The 20,096-nt window shown below is 36.0% G+C and overlaps 1 protein-coding gene across 1 annotated transcript in view; it reads left to right on the top strand.

Annotated features, from left to right (window-relative positions):
- LOC127987380 (insulin receptor) overlaps positions 1-20,096 on the top strand; it is a 73,329-nt gene that overhangs the window by 48,359 nt on the left and 4,874 nt on the right. Inside the window, exons 3-20 of the mRNA XM_052589667.1 lie at positions 5,989-6,310; positions 10,148-10,287; positions 11,639-11,783; positions 11,856-12,064; positions 12,149-12,275; positions 12,770-13,020; positions 14,862-15,029; positions 15,115-15,313; positions 16,321-16,598; positions 16,680-16,828; positions 17,147-17,303; positions 17,378-17,471; positions 17,552-17,619; positions 17,835-18,064; positions 18,143-18,253; positions 18,509-18,668; positions 18,759-18,888; positions 19,195-19,329. Coding sequence (XP_052445627.1) covers positions 5,989-6,310; positions 10,148-10,287; positions 11,639-11,783; positions 11,856-12,064; positions 12,149-12,275; positions 12,770-13,020; positions 14,862-15,029; positions 15,115-15,313; positions 16,321-16,598; positions 16,680-16,828; positions 17,147-17,303; positions 17,378-17,471; positions 17,552-17,619; positions 17,835-18,064; positions 18,143-18,253; positions 18,509-18,668; positions 18,759-18,888; positions 19,195-19,329 — 3,073 coding nt within the window. The remainder of the gene's footprint in view (positions 1-5,988; positions 6,311-10,147; positions 10,288-11,638; positions 11,784-11,855; positions 12,065-12,148; positions 12,276-12,769; positions 13,021-14,861; positions 15,030-15,114; positions 15,314-16,320; positions 16,599-16,679; positions 16,829-17,146; positions 17,304-17,377; positions 17,472-17,551; positions 17,620-17,834; positions 18,065-18,142; positions 18,254-18,508; positions 18,669-18,758; positions 18,889-19,194; positions 19,330-20,096) is intronic.

The following is a 20,096-nucleotide window of genomic DNA, read 5'->3' as shown; positions in this document are numbered from 1 at the left end:
ACTCACTGTTCTTCTGCAGGAACCTCTAATTGAATCACTGTCTCGGCCACAGAACATCCTGCATGGCCTTGATGGTCTGTTTGACCCTTTCCAACGGTGCCATAATCACATTTCTGTCATTGACTGGAAGCTTAGGACCGAGAATGACCCTTGAATGTGTATAGCAGCAGGTGCCAATACTGAGGTTTTCTTTTAATTGGCCTAATCAAATGGTGTAACTTTGGGCTAATCTTCTCATTCGTATCAACTTCTCTTGAAAAAGTGAGTCCATTTTGAAACGGTCATGTGTGTTTGGTTAGTGTGTTAGAGTCTACGTTGGTGAGTTAATTGTTCAGCAGTTTGTGCGTGAAGGAAAGTTAGACATTTAAAATCGGTTAGTGTTTGTTTATACCAAATATGGAGGGAAAACCCCAACTGTAATTTCAAGAAATGGATCTCAAAACACTTCCTTGTGCATTATATATGGGATGTAATTGAGGAAATAACAAATGAGAAGATTAATATATTTTTTAAGGCTTTTAAATTTATTTACTGTTAAATTAAAATATATATATTTTTTGTAATAATACTGTTTAAATCGTAATTTGTATAGTAGTTTTGGGCTTTATGGTGTAATTTATAAAAAAAAAAGGCTTATTTATATTTAATTTAATTGATGTTATTAAACTAATATTAAATATTATTAACCAAAAATAATTTGAACATTTTTTTTATACTACATTCATAAAATAAAACAATTGCCACAGAGACCTCCTTGTTTAATAGTTTTTTTTTTATTGAATTTTCATATTTTAGCATAATGATTGTGAATATTCATTTGGGCCAACTACACAACTGCTATGTACAAGAGTGGTTCTTATTTATTTTTTTATTTTTATTTTTTTACCATACCATGTTTACAATACAAATATACAAGCTATATTTTGGTCCCATTTACTTTCATTGTTAATATCTCATCGTAACCTCCATATTTGCTATTTTAGTTTTTTTTTTTTTTTTATGAAAAATAATGTTGTAAAATAACTTATTGGTTCTATCTTAGCTACATTTGCTTCAGTTGTTAATTTCTTATCGTAACCTCCACTTAAAAAAAAAAAAAAAATAGTGACGAGAGGAACTGTATTTTTGTGCTTACCAACATTTTAGTTTTTACCTTAAAAGTACAAATTTTTGAAGACAATGCAAACGTGAAAATTGCTCGTCCTGAATTGTTTTACAGTACTTTTACGCAAAACTTGCCACCCAACGTGGGGATCTCAAAATAAACACAAACCTCTTAAGACTCCAAAAGAACAATAATAATCAATGTGAATTTTTTTGTTCCAAAAGAACAAAGTTATGGCATTTGATTATTGGCTAAGTGACGGACGTTCTGCCCGTGCTCGTGTGTTTACCGGTCAGGTGTTGTGGGATGTGTGTTCATAACAGGCTTGTCCAAGCAGGTCCACGGCTCACTCCTGAGATAAAGTGTGCACACTTGCACCCTTAACACAAAACGACATCATCTGACCGATTAAACAAATTATTTTAAGTGTCCTCTCAAAGGCTGATTCTTCCCTATGAAATTAGCAACCGTTAAACTCCTTGGAATTTACGGCGGCCTGATAGCGGCATAACCTTTGCACTTCCTGTTCACCTGCCTTGCGTAATCTGGTGATATCAGCGGCCTGGGTGACACTTCTGAAGCTTGTTTTTGTTTGTCGAGTTCTTGGACCGATGAACCTTGAATGATGGGTCACCCGGCCAGCGTGTTTGTCACATTTCTGTGTGTTTTCCAGGGCAAGGTTGCATAAACTAGTCTTCGGCCGCGTTCCAGTGCTTTCTTTCCTTTTCTCCTAAGCGAGCGCCTGGAGGCTTTCTTCCCTCCCCTATTTACGGGTTTGTTTTGTTTACATTTCCAGCCTCCCCTCCCCCGCCTTCCTCGCTCTGCCTCGGCTCTCGTAAGCCGCACGCCTCTGAACAAATGATCAGTAGCGTTTACAGTAAATCTTTTGAGGCTTGAGACATGCGAGCGCCGCCAAATATAGTAAAACGGCGTCCAAGCGCTCCAGCGCGCACGTGTGAATGCATTAGCATGTTTTTATGGGGAATCCGCATGAGTTTTCTGTGAATGCTGCTGACCCTTGACCTCAGAGTGAATATAGGGAAGCGTGTTTATGGGCCGTGTCGCGCTCACATGTCACTAGGGCTCTGCGATATGGCAAAAACAATTATGTCTTGATGTTTTTCAACCTTTTGGTTCTTAATATGTTTGTATTTGCACTGCCTTTCAAGGGGTTTTTGACCAAATAGTCTTTTTTTCCCCCACTGTTTATTTGTTATTAGCCAAGCAATTTATTTATACTAATAATTATAAAACATATAATTCTGTAAATATGTATTTTCAAATTTTCTACTAATATTGCATATTGTTAACAATAATATAAGATTTTTTTGACGTTATTTATATTAGTATACTTTATTTTAATAATTATATATTGTATTAAAACCACTTATTTATTCATCATTCTTTTTGATTGAAATTTTATATCTTTAGTAAAATAATTGGGGATATTCACAGCATAACACCTGCTATTCTAAGTTAAGTATTTTATTTATTTATTTGCATTTTAATTTATAGGCAGCTATACCTATTCCTAGTAATTCTAAGAAATTAATGTTTTATGTTTTTATGTATTGAATATATTAGTCTATGTTGTAAAGTATGTATAATTATCTTGACTAATATTAAATATTATTATCCAAATATACAATATCTTTAATAAACTGTTAATTAAAAGTATTATTTTTATATTTATATTTTTCAATTTTTTTTCCATATAATTTCAAATTTTATATCACTACCAAAATAACTGGGAATATTCACATTTGGCACAGCATAGCACCTGCTATAATTGTATAATATTTTATTTATTTATTTCAATTATTTATAAGCTACTACATAATGATACCTAGTAATACACAGAACATCAAACTGGATCTAACATCTATTAATTTATACATTTAATAATAATTTTTATTTACTAATAGTGTAACCTCCTTTTTTATGCATCCTTATTTATTTTTTTATCAGATTCAAATTTTATATCTCTAGCAACATTCAAATTTCTCCCAGCGTCGTGCCTGCTTTAATAATTTGTTATTTAAAAAAAAAAAAAAAAGAAAAATAGATCAAATTAATCAGACAAGGTATAGTAATCGATTATTCATACACATCCCAAGTTTGTTTGACATCAAGTTTACTGACAAATATTTTCAGGAAGGACAAGGTTCTGGTTGCAGAATTAAATTACAATGCTAAATGGAATAAATACGTTAATAGTGTAATATTTTTTAATTTTGAAATCCATAAAAGGACTAGAAATCAGACATCAACACCCTCACAATGCTTCTGAATGAGAGCAGGAGGGACTACAAAGGCCGCAGAGAGAAGATGTGTGTGTTTACACAGGGATCATCCTTGGGGAGACGCCTCGGAGGCGTCGGTGGAGGGGTGGGGTGTTTTGTGCAGGGTTACACCGTCCTGCAATCGCTGGCGTATGTAAGGAATGCTGCGAGAGTGGAGGCTGCGCCCGTCTGCATGCTCGCTCCTGCCCGTCCTCGTGTCGTTACCGCTGCATCCGTCTGCCGCCTGTCTGCCGGCGCGTCGGGGGTTAATGCTGGGCGGATATCTCTCTCTGTTGGAAGAGGCCGTTGAATGGCTGCCTTCCACGGACAGCAAAAACATTGGTTAAGGGTGAGGGCGGATCTGAGGCTGCTGCCGAAACCTGGACTGGAGTTTTGAGTGGATTGGGATTGGAAACATTGTGGCATGTATAAACGTGGTTGGGCCTTGCAACTGAGGCAGACTGTGTTCAAATATATGCTTGTTTAGAAGTGCTAAAATGCTTTAAAATTGATACCTTTTGCAAAATTTTAGGATTGCATTTTTCTGATTCTTGTCTGTTGTGAATGCATTCAGCATCTTCTATCCTCATACTCGCCATCACCTATCGGCCCCATTTGCCCTTTTTTTTTCTGTCAGGCAGTGGTATGGTCCGCCCCGTCGCTGTCAGGCAGAAGGGTCCATGTTGTTTTGCTCTTATGGGGCGGCCCGGTGTCACATGATGGAGGGTTTTATGGCACTAATGAAGTCCAACAGATTTGCTTCTCCACTGTAACCTGGAAGGCAGGCCGCGTCCGACATCCATGAAATAGTCTCAGGAGGCGGCATTTCTGCTCAGGCTGAATTTAATGCTTGGTTGCATTGACATGCTGCGCGTTAACATGCTTAGATGGGTCTTGATACGAGTACATGTGTGCTCCTTTGTACTGTGTAGTTGCTCCTTGAAATAAAACAAAAGTCTATTAACATAATTTTTATTAATAACCTATTTATTTTGACATCTTTGATTGCGTCATGTATGTGTAGGGAGCTGTTCTTTACGTGTTTCTGGAACACATTTGTCCCGGAGCGTCTTTGTTGTGGTCTATCAGGCAGCGAGTGCGAGACGAGGAAGATGACTTACAGACCACTGTATTCATTAATTCTCGCACCCTGCCATGCACAAGCTTCACTTCCAGATGGCCCTGCGGCCAAACACGACTGAATCACTTCCTTTCTGCCTGACGAAGGGAGTAGAACGGTGCCGCTGACCTCGGATCGCCTTTTCGCGCATCTTATGCGTGATTTTGCGATGTTTCGCGATGTTTGTTTCAACTGAAAAACAAGAAATAATGTTGACACCTCAGGAGAACAGGGTAAAAAATTAAATAGAATAATTAAATAATCAAATAAAAAATAAGAAAAAAAAAACTAAGACATCATCACACTGTAAAAAAAATAATAATAATTTATTTATAAATTATTCTATTTATTATTAAAATAATTTATTTATAAATTATTTTGCCTATTTTTAGGCATCTATATAATGAATCTTGGTTATATTTAGAAATTGATGTTGAATAAAATAACATTTTCATTTATATTATGAGCTAATTATGTACTAATTTTGTCTACCAATGTTAAATATTATTACCCAAATATAAAATGTCTTTAATAAACTTAATTAAAAGTGTTATTTTTATATTAAAATAAAATGTAAAGGTATGTAAATGTATTTTTATCAGATTAAGTTTTTTTGTACATTTGGCACAGCATAGCACCTGCTATAATTTAACTATATATAAAGTTATTAAAAAAAATTGTTTTTACAAGAAAATGTTATCTTTCTACTTGAAAATGTCATGTTTAATTCAATGTGTTACTTGTCGTTTCTGTGTACAGTAATTGTGACATTTACTCACAATTTCTCATAAAACAATGTTTCTACACCTATTTTCTTTTTTCGTGCTTCTCCAGTTGATTGAATGCATTAAGAATTGGAAATATTGTTTTGTTTTATAAGTTTTTGTGTTATGTTTAAATATACAAGCACAGCATTCTCTAGTTCCTGGAGTTTCTGAACGTTCTCTTACAGAATGTTCCAGAACATCGGATAAAGCTGGGTTTAAAATTCTTGTTTAATTCTGTTCACATATTAGAGTCGAAGGTTTCTACAGAGGGGATTTTGGATATCTCTTTTTATCTCTCCATAAATCAGAAAATACTTTCAACAGCCAAATAAATTTGCATTTTAACCTTGTTTTGGAATAAAATGTTCTGAAAAACCAGGCGAATGCTATATGAAAAAAAAACCCTCAGTAAAATCCTTCAGAATATAAACAAGAATAAAACTCTAACTCTTGGTGTATGTGATCGCTGCTGAAGTGGAGAAAAAACTTTTGTAGTGTGAAAAAAAACACAAAAGTTGAATCGAAATCCACAGGTAAACTGTAAAACGAAGGCCATTTTAGATGTTTTCCTTCCACTGGACTGAAACATGTTATGAATAAAGATCTCAAAATTGACCAGTGTATGAAAAAAAAAACATTGTTTTTAAATGTAGTTTGCAGCATTAAAGACACTGAATCTAACAAGTTCTTTTCTCACTCTTTTTCCCGTCACAGTTTGCCCTTCTGAATGTGTCCACGGAGCTTGTACCCCCCATAAGGAGTGCTGTCACGACCAGTGTCTGGGCGGCTGCTCTGTGCCAGGAAACTCGACCAAATGCGTGGCTTGTCGCAACTTCCTGTTCGGTGACACCTGTGTGGAGCGCTGCCCGCCGGGATACTACACCTTCAAGGGATGGCGCTGCGTGTCCTTTAAATTCTGCCAGGACCTCCACAACCAGTGCAAAGGCAAGAGCGGTGACTGCCACGCATACGTCATCCACAACGGAGCCTGTATCCCAGAATGCCCGTCTGGATACACCACCATGAACTCCACCTCGTAAGTACCACATTTAGTTTTTTGAAGAAATGCAACTACAGCAGCCAGACTGCTGCCATTAAACAGTATTACACTTTCCAGTCAACTCTAATCAGACTTTGCTCCATGTTTAACATGAGTTGACTAAAAACAGCGGCAGAATGAGTTAGACGATAAATCACTAAGATTAATTAAAGGCCTGAGATGGTAAGTTTGTTTTGTTTTAGTTTTCTCATGCCAGAAAATAAACCGTATCACTGGATGTTCATGTAAATCAGTCTAACAACTGGAAGTGAGTCTCAAAAGGTCACAGGCCACATTTCACGATGAAATCACAAGAAAAAAATTGAAAAATAAATACATGTTTATTTAAGAAATAAAGGAATATTTTAGATTTTTTGCATTGACATTTTCATAATCTCTCAAGTCTTATTTGCATAATACATTTTACTTTATAGGATTATTTTTATTATTTATATTATTTTTTAATTTCTAGAAGTTTTTATTTCAGTCACCGCAATAACATTTTAAATGAAATGATTAAATTAAAATATTAAATTAATTATATTTTAATAATATATTAATTCAAATAGGTTTTACAGTATTAAATGATAGTATAATTGAGGGGGAAAATAGGGATGACTAGCCAGCGATCGTGACACAGATCATGTAATTGTCATGAAAATTTCACAACGAAACTAATATTAACGAAAAGTTCAAGTTTAAGCAATGTTTTAGTTTTTTGTGCTTATTTGAATAAATTAAACACGTTTTCCCTCTAAATTGTTTTAGCATTATACATTAAAATGAAATATATCTGAATATATAATAACGTTTTTAAATTCATAAAAAAGATTACGTTTAATTGTTTTATAAAATAATCAAAGAAAATCAAGACTTTGAATTTTTTTGCATTTCTGTATTACATAAACAAAAATATACTTGTTAAAATTAATAAATTATAAATACCAAATAAAAAAACAAAGTTAAATTGTTATAAAAGTATTATTAAATTATTTTAATATAATTATTAAAATACAATTTTATGTCATTTTATTAAAAATATAATTTCTCTTTTGACACTGTTTTTGACATGTTTCGTGTGACCCTTTCCTCTTCTATATAAACGACTGTTTAAAGAGTGAACCGCGTGCTGCAGGCATGAAGTACCATTTTCTGGTTAACGCTGTGATTTGTTTTGATCGTTTCGAAAATTAACGAACCGGTTGTCACGCTCAACTTGACCGGGGAGAAGAGAAAACTCTTCTGGAAGTATCATAACATCGTTTAGTCTTTTCGTCAGTCACGGTAAATTGAAAATGAGCAGATTATAATGGCCGGTGTCAAGTGTTAAAAGCGTGATAAAATGCCACCCTGATTATTCCTACCGAGTCATTTGCAGTCGGGCTGAATTTGTCAAGCTAAGCGGAAGTATAATGAGCCAAACCAAAACAACATTGCGTGACGGAAAGCGACACTAGTGGCCCTTTTTCTGAGCCCGAGTCTGTTTGGCTGCCCGGGAATGTCCGGAAGCTTGCTCGCATGCTGGTTTGCATATCCAGCTTCATGTGTGGGAATTATTAACGCACAAATAAACAGAGAATTAACACTGCGAACGGGAGTAAAACACAACCTCGTGGGAACAATGGCAGCCTTTGTTTGAGTCCGCTGGGGTCTCGGGGGGCTTTAAAAAGGTGGCTGTTTCACTGGCCTTTTGATTCCTTTGTCTCCACGTCGGAGCGTTGCAGTTGTGGAAGCTTGATGGGATCTCGGTTTTCCAGGAATTTGGTTTTGAAGTGACGTCATTGGCTTGTTTTTCTCGTTTTCTCGGCCACCTTTCGCCTTTCTGAGAGGCGGTCATGCGGCAGTAAGTCCAGTTTCGTAACTGGGCACCCCTTCCTTACATCCCTGTTATTTTCCAAAGGAGAAGACAAAGCAGTGTGAACGAAATTTCAGCGGCACGTGAATGGCTTAAAATATGAAAACCGTGGGTTCACGGCGTCGGTGTGCATTTGAAACAAATCTGCGTGGCTTGGATCTCCAAAACTGGAAAGGGAGTTAAAGAGTGGGTTTATGAGCTTAAAAACCTGAGAGAGAAAACGCTAATTTGTGAATGAACTGCAGAGCATTTCTGTGGGTTGTTTGGGGGTTTTCAGTTCAATTAATTCCTGAAATGCGTGATGCTTTGAAGTGTTTTTTTTTTGTAGTCGCAGTTGAAAAGAGTTCAGTCAAACTCTAAACCCCCAACACCCCCCACCTTATACTCTTGAATAGGGTTTGAGACGTTAACCGTTGCTCTTTAACTAACACCAGAACCGGGTGATGTTTGGTTCAGTTAATAGTTTGCGCATGTTCGTTCTTCTGACAAACCTCTGGACTAAAATACTCTCGATGGTGCTACAAAACTGAACTACTGAATCTAAACTAGATTAACATAATGTGCAATACGTGAGGTACATATCCCAAGCAAACGACTCTTGTGAGCCTTTTTAGTGAAACAAAAACATACAGCATGACCAGTGTAATACAAGTCCCACACAAATGACTCTTTGAGCCGATTATTTAGTGAATTTGCAGCACAAGCAGTGTAATTGATTCACAATATAATGATTCTTACATGAAAAATCAAATGATCGTGAACAACTGAATCTAAAGTCAATAGCTACGTTTCCATCCACTTAATTTTATCCGCATTTTGGAATATCGCATTAAAAGACGATGGATGGAAATGCCATAAATTAAAAAAAATGCACATTTGAGTATGTCAATAAGAAAAAATGTGCACAAACTATGATGGAAACACATTTACCGAATACATTTTCTCCATGCACATCGAAAAAGTCGTGACTTTGCGCTATAAGATGGGATAACTTGACTAACTCGTTGAATTGAAACACTTCATTCACAAATTTTTTTTAATGCAATATTCAGTTTTGCACAAGTCTATTTCGAATCTTTGAATGTAAACATAGCGAATGAAAAGCATTCAACACAATCAGTTTAATACGATTCAAACAAGTGATTCAACTGCTGATTCATTTCTAGTAAATCAAAAACATACAGAGCGACCACTGAATCAGATTCCCCGAACAAACGACTCTTATGAATGTGAGCGAATCAAACGCATACAGTTAACAACTTACGAATCAAATGACAGTGTGTAGATTAATATGTTTATTTACTTTCTTTCCTTACAGTTTTTGACTTGTTTTCTAGTGGAATCAGAAAAGAAAGCAAGCTGAAGTCTAAATGGTGAAACTCTAAATGAATTTAGAAAGATAGCTATGTATTCCCCTCCCACCCACTCCTGCAACATTTCAGCAAGATTCGAGCGCGATTATGCAACGTTACTCTCTTGTTTTGATCAAATTAAGCAACAGAATTATACAAACGCTCTGCGCCGCGGGGATTCATTATGTTCCCGTTTCACGATTAGATCTTTCCACAGCGTCTTTCAGCGCAATTACCGATTCTTGCATCAAAAGGCCTCGTCTCTAGAGTCATGTCTTCATACGGGATGCATGCGGAGGTCGCGTACTTCAAAGTCAACATAACTATTCGTGGTATTTAGTTGAGTCTCAGTGGGATTGTGCCCTCGCTGACCCTTTCCATTCAGATGCACTGCTGCATTGCAGCACAAGTCTATTCTAGCGCATTTGGGCTCGCTCCAAACACAACACTGACAACCGTGCAGGTGACATGAGACTTCAGCAGGCAGGGAACAATATGTTTGTCCCCGAGGCAATCGCAATCTTGAAAAGCACTGCCAGCTGCTGACATCATGGCAAATGCATGTGTAAAGCAATGGTCATTGGCTTTGAGCATCTTGATTCAAACCCATCACTGTCGTTCATTCAGGTTGAACTGCACACCGTGCACCGGTCGGTGTCCCAAACTGTGTACGGGGGTGAAGACGGTGGACTCTGTCACCGCCGCTCAAGCTCTGCGTGGCTGTACGGTGCTCAACGGCAGTCTGACCATCAAGATCAGCAAAGGAAGTGAGTATTGTGCATTCAAAATGCGAGCGCATTGATCGTGTTTACGTGCAGGTTGTCTTTTTTGTTGTAGTATTATTTTAAATTAATATTTTTAAGTAATATTATTTTCATTTTTTATTTGTATAGGTGCATAAAATGGTTATGGTGCAAGTTTTTTTTCCTTTATGTAAGATTTGCTTGTTACATAAAATACAAAATGGCACATAATATAATATCTTTTAAATAAATGACAACATTTTATTATAAAGAGAAAATGAAATGTATACTTTTATTATTAGTTGAACATCATAAAAAAATGCATTTATATTAATTACATAATAGCATTTTAAATAAATATGATTAATTAGACAAATGCAAATATAAATATTAAATTTGTCCAACCATTAAACACACAAAATAATTTTTAAGTAGCATAAAAATATTTAAAACATCTCTTAAAAAATATTTCAAATTAGAAATATATTGAAATGTTAATTACAGATTATAAATGATAGATACTGTAACAAAATTTTTAGTCCTGTCAAACGTTTCATCTTGATTAATTACATTCAAAATAAATGTTTTTGTTTACATAACGTGTGTGTACTGTTTATATTTATTATGTATGTATGCATTTATATATTTAAGAAACATATTTTGTATTTGTATGATAAATATATTTATATGTAATAAATTATATAAATATAAATATATACATGTAAATATTTTGTATGTGTGTTTTGTGTGTATATATATATAATCAACAGTACATACATGTATATTACATGATATAAGTCATTTAATACATTTAATATATATTAAATAAATTGAAATTAATTATGAGTAGACAGCAGAATATGAGCCCAAATACATAGAATGCATGTAATGAAGCGTGACATTTAAAAAAAGGTTTCATCTGATTGTGATTAATTGTTCAGTTTATAAATTATGTAAATATAAGTTTTCATAAATGTATATACAAGTAAAAATGCTATTTTCTTTATATTTATAAAGATAAAATAAACAATATCGTAAATATTGTTCATTTGCACATTTACATTAATAACATATAACATTTTAAATGAATTAAATAAACAAAAATGATACAAATTAAATGCCAAACGACCCCAAATATATAAAATAAAGTATTTTTTATATGATATATTTTTTAAACAAAAAAAGTATTAAATAATAAGTCAATTATTCCATTGAGCATCATTATATAAAACCATTTGTATGCTCTGCTTGACCAATGCTTGAGTATTTCAAATAGTCATGTAAGATATTTTTGGCACATACAGTAATAAGTCTCTAAGTGTCAGTGTGTGTATGTGTGGAGCATATGGAGACACTTCAGTCTTGTGTTCCTCAGACAATATCGCGGCCGAGCTGGAGTCGAGTCTGGGTCAGCTGGAGGAGATCACGGGCTATCTGAGCATCCGCAGAGCCTACGCTCTCGTCTCGCTCTCCTTCCTCCGCAAGCTGCGCGTCATCCGCGGAGAAACGCTGGAGAACGAGTAAGTAATCCGCCGCCGAGCTCTAGCGCTGAGCTCACAGCTCACTTACCTCCTCGTTTCTGATCTTCGCAGGAACTTTTCTTTCAACGCCTTTGACAACCAGAACCTGCGACAGCTGTGGGACTGGCACAAGCACAGCCTCACCATCGTCAACGGCAGGATGTACTTCGGCTACAACTCCAAGCTCTGTAAGTCCGAGATCCTCCGGATGGAAGAAGTGACCGGGACCAAGAACCGGAAGAACGACATCAACATCCCGGCGTATGCGGACCTGGCCTTCTGTAAGACACGCCACCGTGCTTTTGGTTTCAGCGCAGCTTGAGTTTGACGTCAAACCAGATCTGATTATCAGTCCTCTCTTTCAGGTGAAAACCAAGTTCTTAATTTTACCCTAATCCGTACGATGTCCGACAAAATCCTGATTAGGTGGCAAGCGTTCTGGCCCTCGGACTTCAGAGACCTGCTGGGATTCATGGTCTTCTACAAGGAAGCGTGAGTGTTATGATTTCATTATTGTTTTCATGCTATTAACATTAACATTTTATTTGTTTATTTATTTATTTTCATGTTCTTATTTTTAATTGATATTTGGTTGTATTTTGATTTATTAATGTTATTTTATGCGTGATGATTTTATTTTTGTTTTCGTTTGTATTTTAATTCTAATATTGAAAAATTATTTTTATTTATTTAACTGTACTTAATATTTTTGTGTGCATGCTTGGATTACAGCTATTTAAAATACTAACTTGAAATAATTAAAACACTGTGTTTTGATCATGATTACGATTGTATATGATTACATATGGGATTTGTGTGTATATATGTCTTTATAGTATATAATTTTATGTATTTTTTTATATGTACAGTATTGTTAATCTGCTGTAACTTTCAAATATGTTAAAACGGTTAAAAACCTACGTGTGTAAGTCAGATCATCTAAGAGAGCATTGAAGCGCTGTGTAAGATTGTTTCTTCCTGTTCAGTCCTTATAAGAATGTGACTGAATACGACGGGCAGGACGCCTGTGGCTCGAACAGCTGGGCGATCGCAGACGTGGAGCCCCCTGAGCGCGGCTCCGAGGGGAAAGTCCAGGGCGAGCCGGGTCTCCTCATCATGCCTCTGAAGCCCTGGACCCAGTACGCCATCATGGTCAAAACCCAGCTCGCCGCCTCTGACGACCACCTGGTCCGCGGGGCCAAGAGCGAGATCATCTACGTCCGCACCAACGCCACCCGTAAGAAACCAACAGCAGCAGCTTCTTACCATTATTTGGTTCTTAAAGGGACAGTTCACCTAAAAAAAAAATCATCATTTACTCTTCATATTGTTCCATACGAGTTTCTTTATTTTGTTGAGCACAAAAGAAGACATTTTAAAGAATGTTGGTCACAAAATAGTTGATGGTCCCCATTGTTTTCTGTAGTATGAAAAACCTAATTTTAGAGTCATTATAAATTAATACCATATTTTTTTTGTTTAAATAGCTCGCCATTCTCGCCTAAAAATCTCTAAATGTATATTATACCATCATACATATAATAAAGGTTGGGTGAAAAAAGCGTGTTCATTTTTAACACGTATATTATTTCAATTAAATATAATTGCTGTAATTGAATAGAATTTATTGTACATTTTTAAATAGTATAGATATACATGCATAAAATGTGTATATATATTTATATGCATAAAAACACGTATTACATTTCAATGTATAATTTTATTATATTTTCACGTGCATTTATTTATAAAATAGTAAATTATGCAATTATAATAAAACTAAATATGTAATATATACATAACACAATATTTTTTATATATATATATATATATATGTATGTATATATGTGTGTGTTTTTATAATGTGATATAATAATTGTCTACATATAATTATTTTGTAATTCTAATTAGTGCTGTGAAAGTTAATCGCATCCAAAATAAGTTTTTACTTGCATATGTGTGTAATGTGTTTATTTATTATGTATATATAAATACACATACGCATGTATTTATTTAAGAAAAATGTTGGTTAAATGTGAAATATGTTTATATTAGGGATGTCAATCAATTACAGTTTTTAATCGCACACTTCATGAAATTAAGCATAGACCGTTTATCTTTTTTCAAATGTTTATTTTGTCATCATCCAGTAAAGTAAAACAAAAGATTGAAGGGTGATTCTCAAAATCTGTATTTTCGGCAGGCTTTTTTCAAGATAAATTTAGATGTCTTTCCAAAAAAGGACACTAACAAACTCCAAAAGGACACCAAAGGAGTGCATATGAGCAGATGGGAAAGAAAAACAAATCTGAATTTTATAGTATGTGCACATACAACAGCAAAGAGTCTTTTCACATTTTAGAGAAGTCAAGTTGCGATACCGAACAGGACCACAAGGAGATGCCAAAAATAACCTAAAACAACCACCCGCTGACTTCTTATGTCTACTGTAGACAGATCCATTCATTATCATGTCAATGTATGTCAATGTACGGACACATCTGTTCTGTGCAGAAATACAATGTGCGATCAGTCCGTCAAGAGACACGCATAAATATATATATATATATATAATATACATAAATGACATATATAACTAATATTAATATATTCATATATATTCATATATATTCATATATATTCATATATATTCATATATATATATATATATATATATATATATATATATATATAGCCTATCACTGCAGTGGTGCTTAGAAACACCCAGCGCAAACTTGAGAAAGCCATATTGTGCTTTCGGTTTTAGTTCATTTGTCAGATATACTGCCAAAGCAATGTCGCAAAACAGTGTTAAAGAGCTTTTATGTCACAATGAGAAGTTTAAATATATTTTGGGTTCAATATGAAACTCTGGCCGGACAGATTAGACCGAGGCGGGCCGCCACAGTTAATGAATGGGAAACTGAATGTGTGTGTGTGTGTGTGTGTGTTAAGCACAAGTTTCTTCTCAGTTGTTGTGAGTCCATCAGCCCCGTAGCGTGCTGTGAATGAAATGACTCGTGAAAGCTTGTTACCTGAGAACAGAAAGCTGATTCGTCTGTTTCTGACGTGTAACAGGACCCTCGGTACCACTGGACCCCATTTCCTGGTCCAACTCCTCCTCCGAGATCATTCTCAAGTGGAAACCGCCCTCCGACCCCAACGGAAACATCACCCACTACATCGTCTACTGCCAGAAGCAGGAAGAGGACATCACGCACTACAAGTTCGACTACTGCCAGCAAGGTCCTGACCCGTCAAAGCATCCGTAGACCCAGACGTCCACAGCACAACTGCTGATTACGGTTCTGTCCTCTTTCTCTCCAAACAGGGATGAAAGTGCCGTCCCATACGCCGACGCACCACGACATCGAGGAAGACCAGAAGTGGAACCAAACAGAGGCGTCCAACCCGAAGGGCGACTGCTGCGCCTGTCCCAAAACAGAGACGCAGCTGAAGAAGGAGGCCGAAGAGACCGAGTTCCGCAAGACCTTCGAGAACTACCTTCATAATGAAGTGTTTGAGCCCAGGTACACAAGGCTTGTGAATAATGATGTGCCATAGACCGGGAATAATGTCAGAAATACTTAAGGTTTAAGTTAAGTTTAGATTTGAACATGATTTGTTTTAATGGTATTTGTTTCATATTTTAATTTCAGTTTATTTTAGCTACATTTTTAATAATTTGTAATTTTTTGAATATTACTATTTAGGTTTAATTTATTTCAATTTCGTTTTTGTTTCTATTGGATTGGTTATTGATTATCGCTCTAATATTGAAGCGTGAAACATCAAGGGTCTATAGCGCCATCTTCTGGTTGATCGGTTTAATTGCTTTGCATCGGCCACAATGCAGCTTATTCAGTTCAAGATTATTTTATTTGGTTTGGTATTAGTTTTTATTTATATTGTATTTTATACACATGTATTAAGAAATGAAATCAACGTAATTTAAGTAAAGATCTGGAAAGAAAATACGGCCTATTAATCCAATTAATCAAAGACAGTCGAAAGAACAATTTTCAAAGCACTAGAATCAAATGTATCACACTTTTACATGTTTTTTTATTTATTTTTATTAATGATTTATAGTCTCAATTTTACCTTAAAATATAATCTTGGAAATAACATAAAATAGAAATAATATATTCACATGAGACAGAAGAATTTTGACATGCTTGGGTTTAAATCAATATATATATATATATATATATATATATATATATATATATATATATATATATATATATATATATATATATATATATATATATATATATAAAAATAATAATATTAAACTTGAATGCAAACATAAAATGTTTGTAATGGAATTAATATTAATGCATATATTTCTTACTACTTCTTATCAGATCCTAAACATTTCCCATTACTCTCTGTGGCAGAAGTTATAAATAAAGCACATTACGTACACACTTTTCTCTGCTCTTCATTATTTGGCATTAGAACTAAAATCATTGGGTGTTTATTTCGGTCCAGTGGCTCCGACTGATTCTCGGTCTTGACTGTTAACCCACAGACCCCACCGACGGCGGCGCTCAGTTGGCGTGGCCAATGCTACTTTGCCTAATTTTGCAAGCACATCATCCAGCCTGCCCAAGTTTTTCACCACGTCCAGCCCAGAGAAGGAAGAGAGTCTGAAGATGGAATTCAGAGCCAACTCCAAAGAGTTCCTGGTAATCTCCAACCTGGTCCACTTCACCAGCTACCAGATCGAGATCCTGGCCTGCAACCATCCCTCGGATCTGAACCGCTGCAGCATGCCCACATACGTCAACGCCCGCACCCTGCCTGAACGTAAGACCCCCGGACCACTCCTTTCTGTTCTTTTGGTTTGGATTCACCTTCTAATGTGTCATCTTCCATTTGTGTTCTTAGTGAAAGCTGACAACATCATTGGGAAAGTGACTCATGAATTTGTCCCCGATGAACCAGAATTTGTCTACATCAAATGGCAGGAGCCGAAAGCACCCAACGGCATGATCATACTGTACGAAGTCAAATACATGAGGATCACAGAAAACTATGTAGGTGTTCAATTCATTCTAAGAAATTCACACACATTAATATGTGTATATTATAGCATTTTGCCTATATATTGTTGAATAAATATTTTTATTTATTTAAACATTTATATTTTTAGATATAAAAAAAAGACCTAAATTTCTACAATAATTATTAGTCATTTATATTTTTGGAAAATTTTAAAACATCAAATATATTTAATTCTTAATGTATTTAAATATGTATGCATATATATGTATTTTAAAATATTGTACTATTATTATTTTAAAATTAATTTGTTCAAGAAGGTGTTTATATCTTTCTGAATTTTTTTTCCTCAGGAGGATCAAATCTGTGTGTCCAGAATCGCTTATGAAAAAATGAACGGCTATCGATTACGAGTAGGGCATCCTGGGAATTACAGCGTGAGGATACGTGCCACTTCGCTGGCCAGCAATGGCTCCTGGACGGAGCCTGCATACTTCTTTGTTCAAGACCGTAAGCTTCACTCATTTATTACTTTTTTCACTGTTGTTTTTGCCACTGTGGTCTCTAATATGCATGTTTTGCAGGGGACCTGAACATGAAAATCATTATCGGCCCGCTTATCTGCTTCATTATACTGCTGTTTGTGGCCACTTCAATCTTCATTGTCGTTAAGAAGAAGTATGTGTTAGACACTCTTAAATAAATCCCTTACCTATCATCTAGACAATGCTCTCATTTATAAATACCTTTTCCCTCAGACAAATTGAAGGACCGACTGGTCCACTGATTGCTTCCTCGAACCCAGAATATTTAAGTGCAAATGATGGTAAGATACTATAGATTTAATCCACTTCATTAAATTGATAATGAAAGATTGTGAACTCATGTTGTTGTCAGTACGCTTATGCTTATTTTAGCTAATATTTACCCCTTTAGTTTTATTTTGTAGCTTTCGATTTGAAGTTGTTGTTGTTGTTGTTGAAAGGCAAAAAATGAATTCGATTTCTTAAATGTCGAAAATTTGAATGTGCGTGTTTGTAGTGTACATCCCAGATGAATGGGAGGTGCTTCGGGAGAAGATCAGCGTTATGAGAGAGCTCGGTCAGGGATCGTTTGGAATGGTGTACGAAGGCATTGCTAAAGACATCGTGAAGGGCGAACCGGAGACACGAGTGGCCGTTAAAACCGTCAACGAGTCGGCGAGCCTGCGCGAGAGGATTGAGTTCCTCAACGAGGCTTCGGTCATGAAAGCCTTCAACTGCCATCACGTGGTGAGTGTGGATACCCTGGAGAACTATAATAATCAAGGCAAAAACCACCTTGTCTAAACGTTCAATGTGTTCGCCTAGGTCCGCTTGCTCGGTGTGGTGTCTAAGGGGCAACCGTCATTGGTCGTGATGGAACTGATGACGCACGGAGATCTGAAAAGCTACCTGCGATGTCTGAGACCTGATTCAGAGGCAAGTCTTCATATTCCTAATGTAGAATGAGCCCAATCCCCGATCGTTGTATCCCGGACGAGCCCCCAATTTCATTGCACCTCAGTTGAGGGTGTTATAGCAGTAAAATAGACCAAATACTGTAATTTCATGATAAATAATCCAGTTTTTCTTTATTTTAAAGAGCTGTATGAGTCTAGAAACATCAGAATCAATCGTTCACAGTAGCCTGTAGCTGTGACCATTGATTTCAGTTGTTGTTGTTGTTTTTTACAGAATAACCCAGGTCGCCCACCGCCAACCCTGAAGGAGATGATCCAAATGGCAGCTGAGATCGCAGACGGCATGGCGTACCTCAACGCTAAGAAGTTCGTCCACAGAGACCTCGCTGCCAGAAACTGCATGGTGGCTGAAGATTACACTGTGAAAATTGGAGGTAAGGAGGCCAGAATCAAACGTATTTCGTGTGAAACTCAGGTTTCGAAGGATGAAAAGTCTTGATTTTTTTGTTTTGTTGTTGTTGCAGATTTTGGTATGACGCGAGACATCTACGAGACTGATTACTATCGCAAGGGTGGAAAGGGCTTATTGCCTGTCAGATGGATGGCGCCAGAGTCCCTAAAAGATGGCGTCTTCACCGCTCACTCAGACTGCTGGTGGGTATATCTTAAAGTTTCTTTGATCCCCTATAAGATGCTAGTCAAGAAGTGCTTTGCTAGTCCTTTTGGGTGTCCAGTCCTGTTCTCGGAGGGCCATTATCTTGCAGAGTTAAACAAACCTGAACCAGCTAATCAAGTTCTTCAGGATTACTATAAACTTCAGAGCAAGTGTGTTGAAGCTGGTTAACACTGGCCCTCTAAGAGCAAGATTCTTGGGTTACAAGACAGAGGGTCCACCAAAATGAATGCACACCCAGCCTAATGAGCTGGCAGTGCTGTAATAAAAATTCTGTTGACTCCTAGGTCTTTTGGAGTGGTATTATGGGAGATCAGCACGCTTGCAGAGCAGCCTTACCAGGGACTGTCCAATGAGCAAGTGCTCAAGTTTGTCATGGACGGAGGCTACCTGGACAGACCGGAGAACTGTCCAGAGAGAATGTAAGTACCGATGTAGAGAGAAAACTTGCTAAGATCATATTAGACCATCATTTATAGCTGGTTGAGCGAGTATGTTTAGATGGCTTTGCAAGTTAAGAAAATGTTTGATGTACCTTTTTTTTTTGCTTCCAGTATCCAAATTAAGTTTATTTAGGTATTTTATTTTATGCTATGCAGTATTTTGTGTCCTTAAATGATAAACCAAAAGTAGTAAAGTTGTTCACCATTATTTTAGTTAGTTTCCAAAGCAATTTTGGCTGAAAGTGAAAATGAATTTCTTTTTCGCTTTTTCAACCAAATTTCTGGTTTCTGAGATGTAGTGCATCACAATCAAAAACGCAGTGTATCCTGATCTTTTCAGCAAGAAAGCATGTCAACAAGTTTTGCTGTTGGCGTTCCTTGTTGAGATCCAGTATCCAAAACAAGTGCATATATTTTTTTTTTATTCTTTTTACTGAAAAACAGAACTAAGGTTTCGGTATTTGAACTTCGGCATTGTTTCCGTTCAACGGTTTCGATCTCAAAAGTTTTTTTTTTTGGTACATCCCTATCCAAAATCCAATATAATCTTTCATCAGAAAACAAGCCACGTCCATATTTTTTCTAGAACTCAAAAATCCAAAAAAAATCCAAAATCTACTATGATAATATTGTATCTGACGAAATCGAGTATGTCACTCACTTTCAAGACACATCTAGGCTGTAAATACATCTAAATGCCACTCAAGATGCAGCTTCTTATAACAGTATCTTATTATTCAAATTGA

Source organism: Carassius gibelio, chromosome B22, assembly GCF_023724105.1.
Source record: "Carassius gibelio isolate Cgi1373 ecotype wild population from Czech Republic chromosome B22, carGib1.2-hapl.c, whole genome shotgun sequence".
Classification (NCBI taxonomy): domain Eukaryota; kingdom Metazoa; phylum Chordata; class Actinopteri; order Cypriniformes; family Cyprinidae; genus Carassius; species Carassius gibelio.
This window is presented reverse-complemented; position numbering and strand designations above follow the sequence as displayed.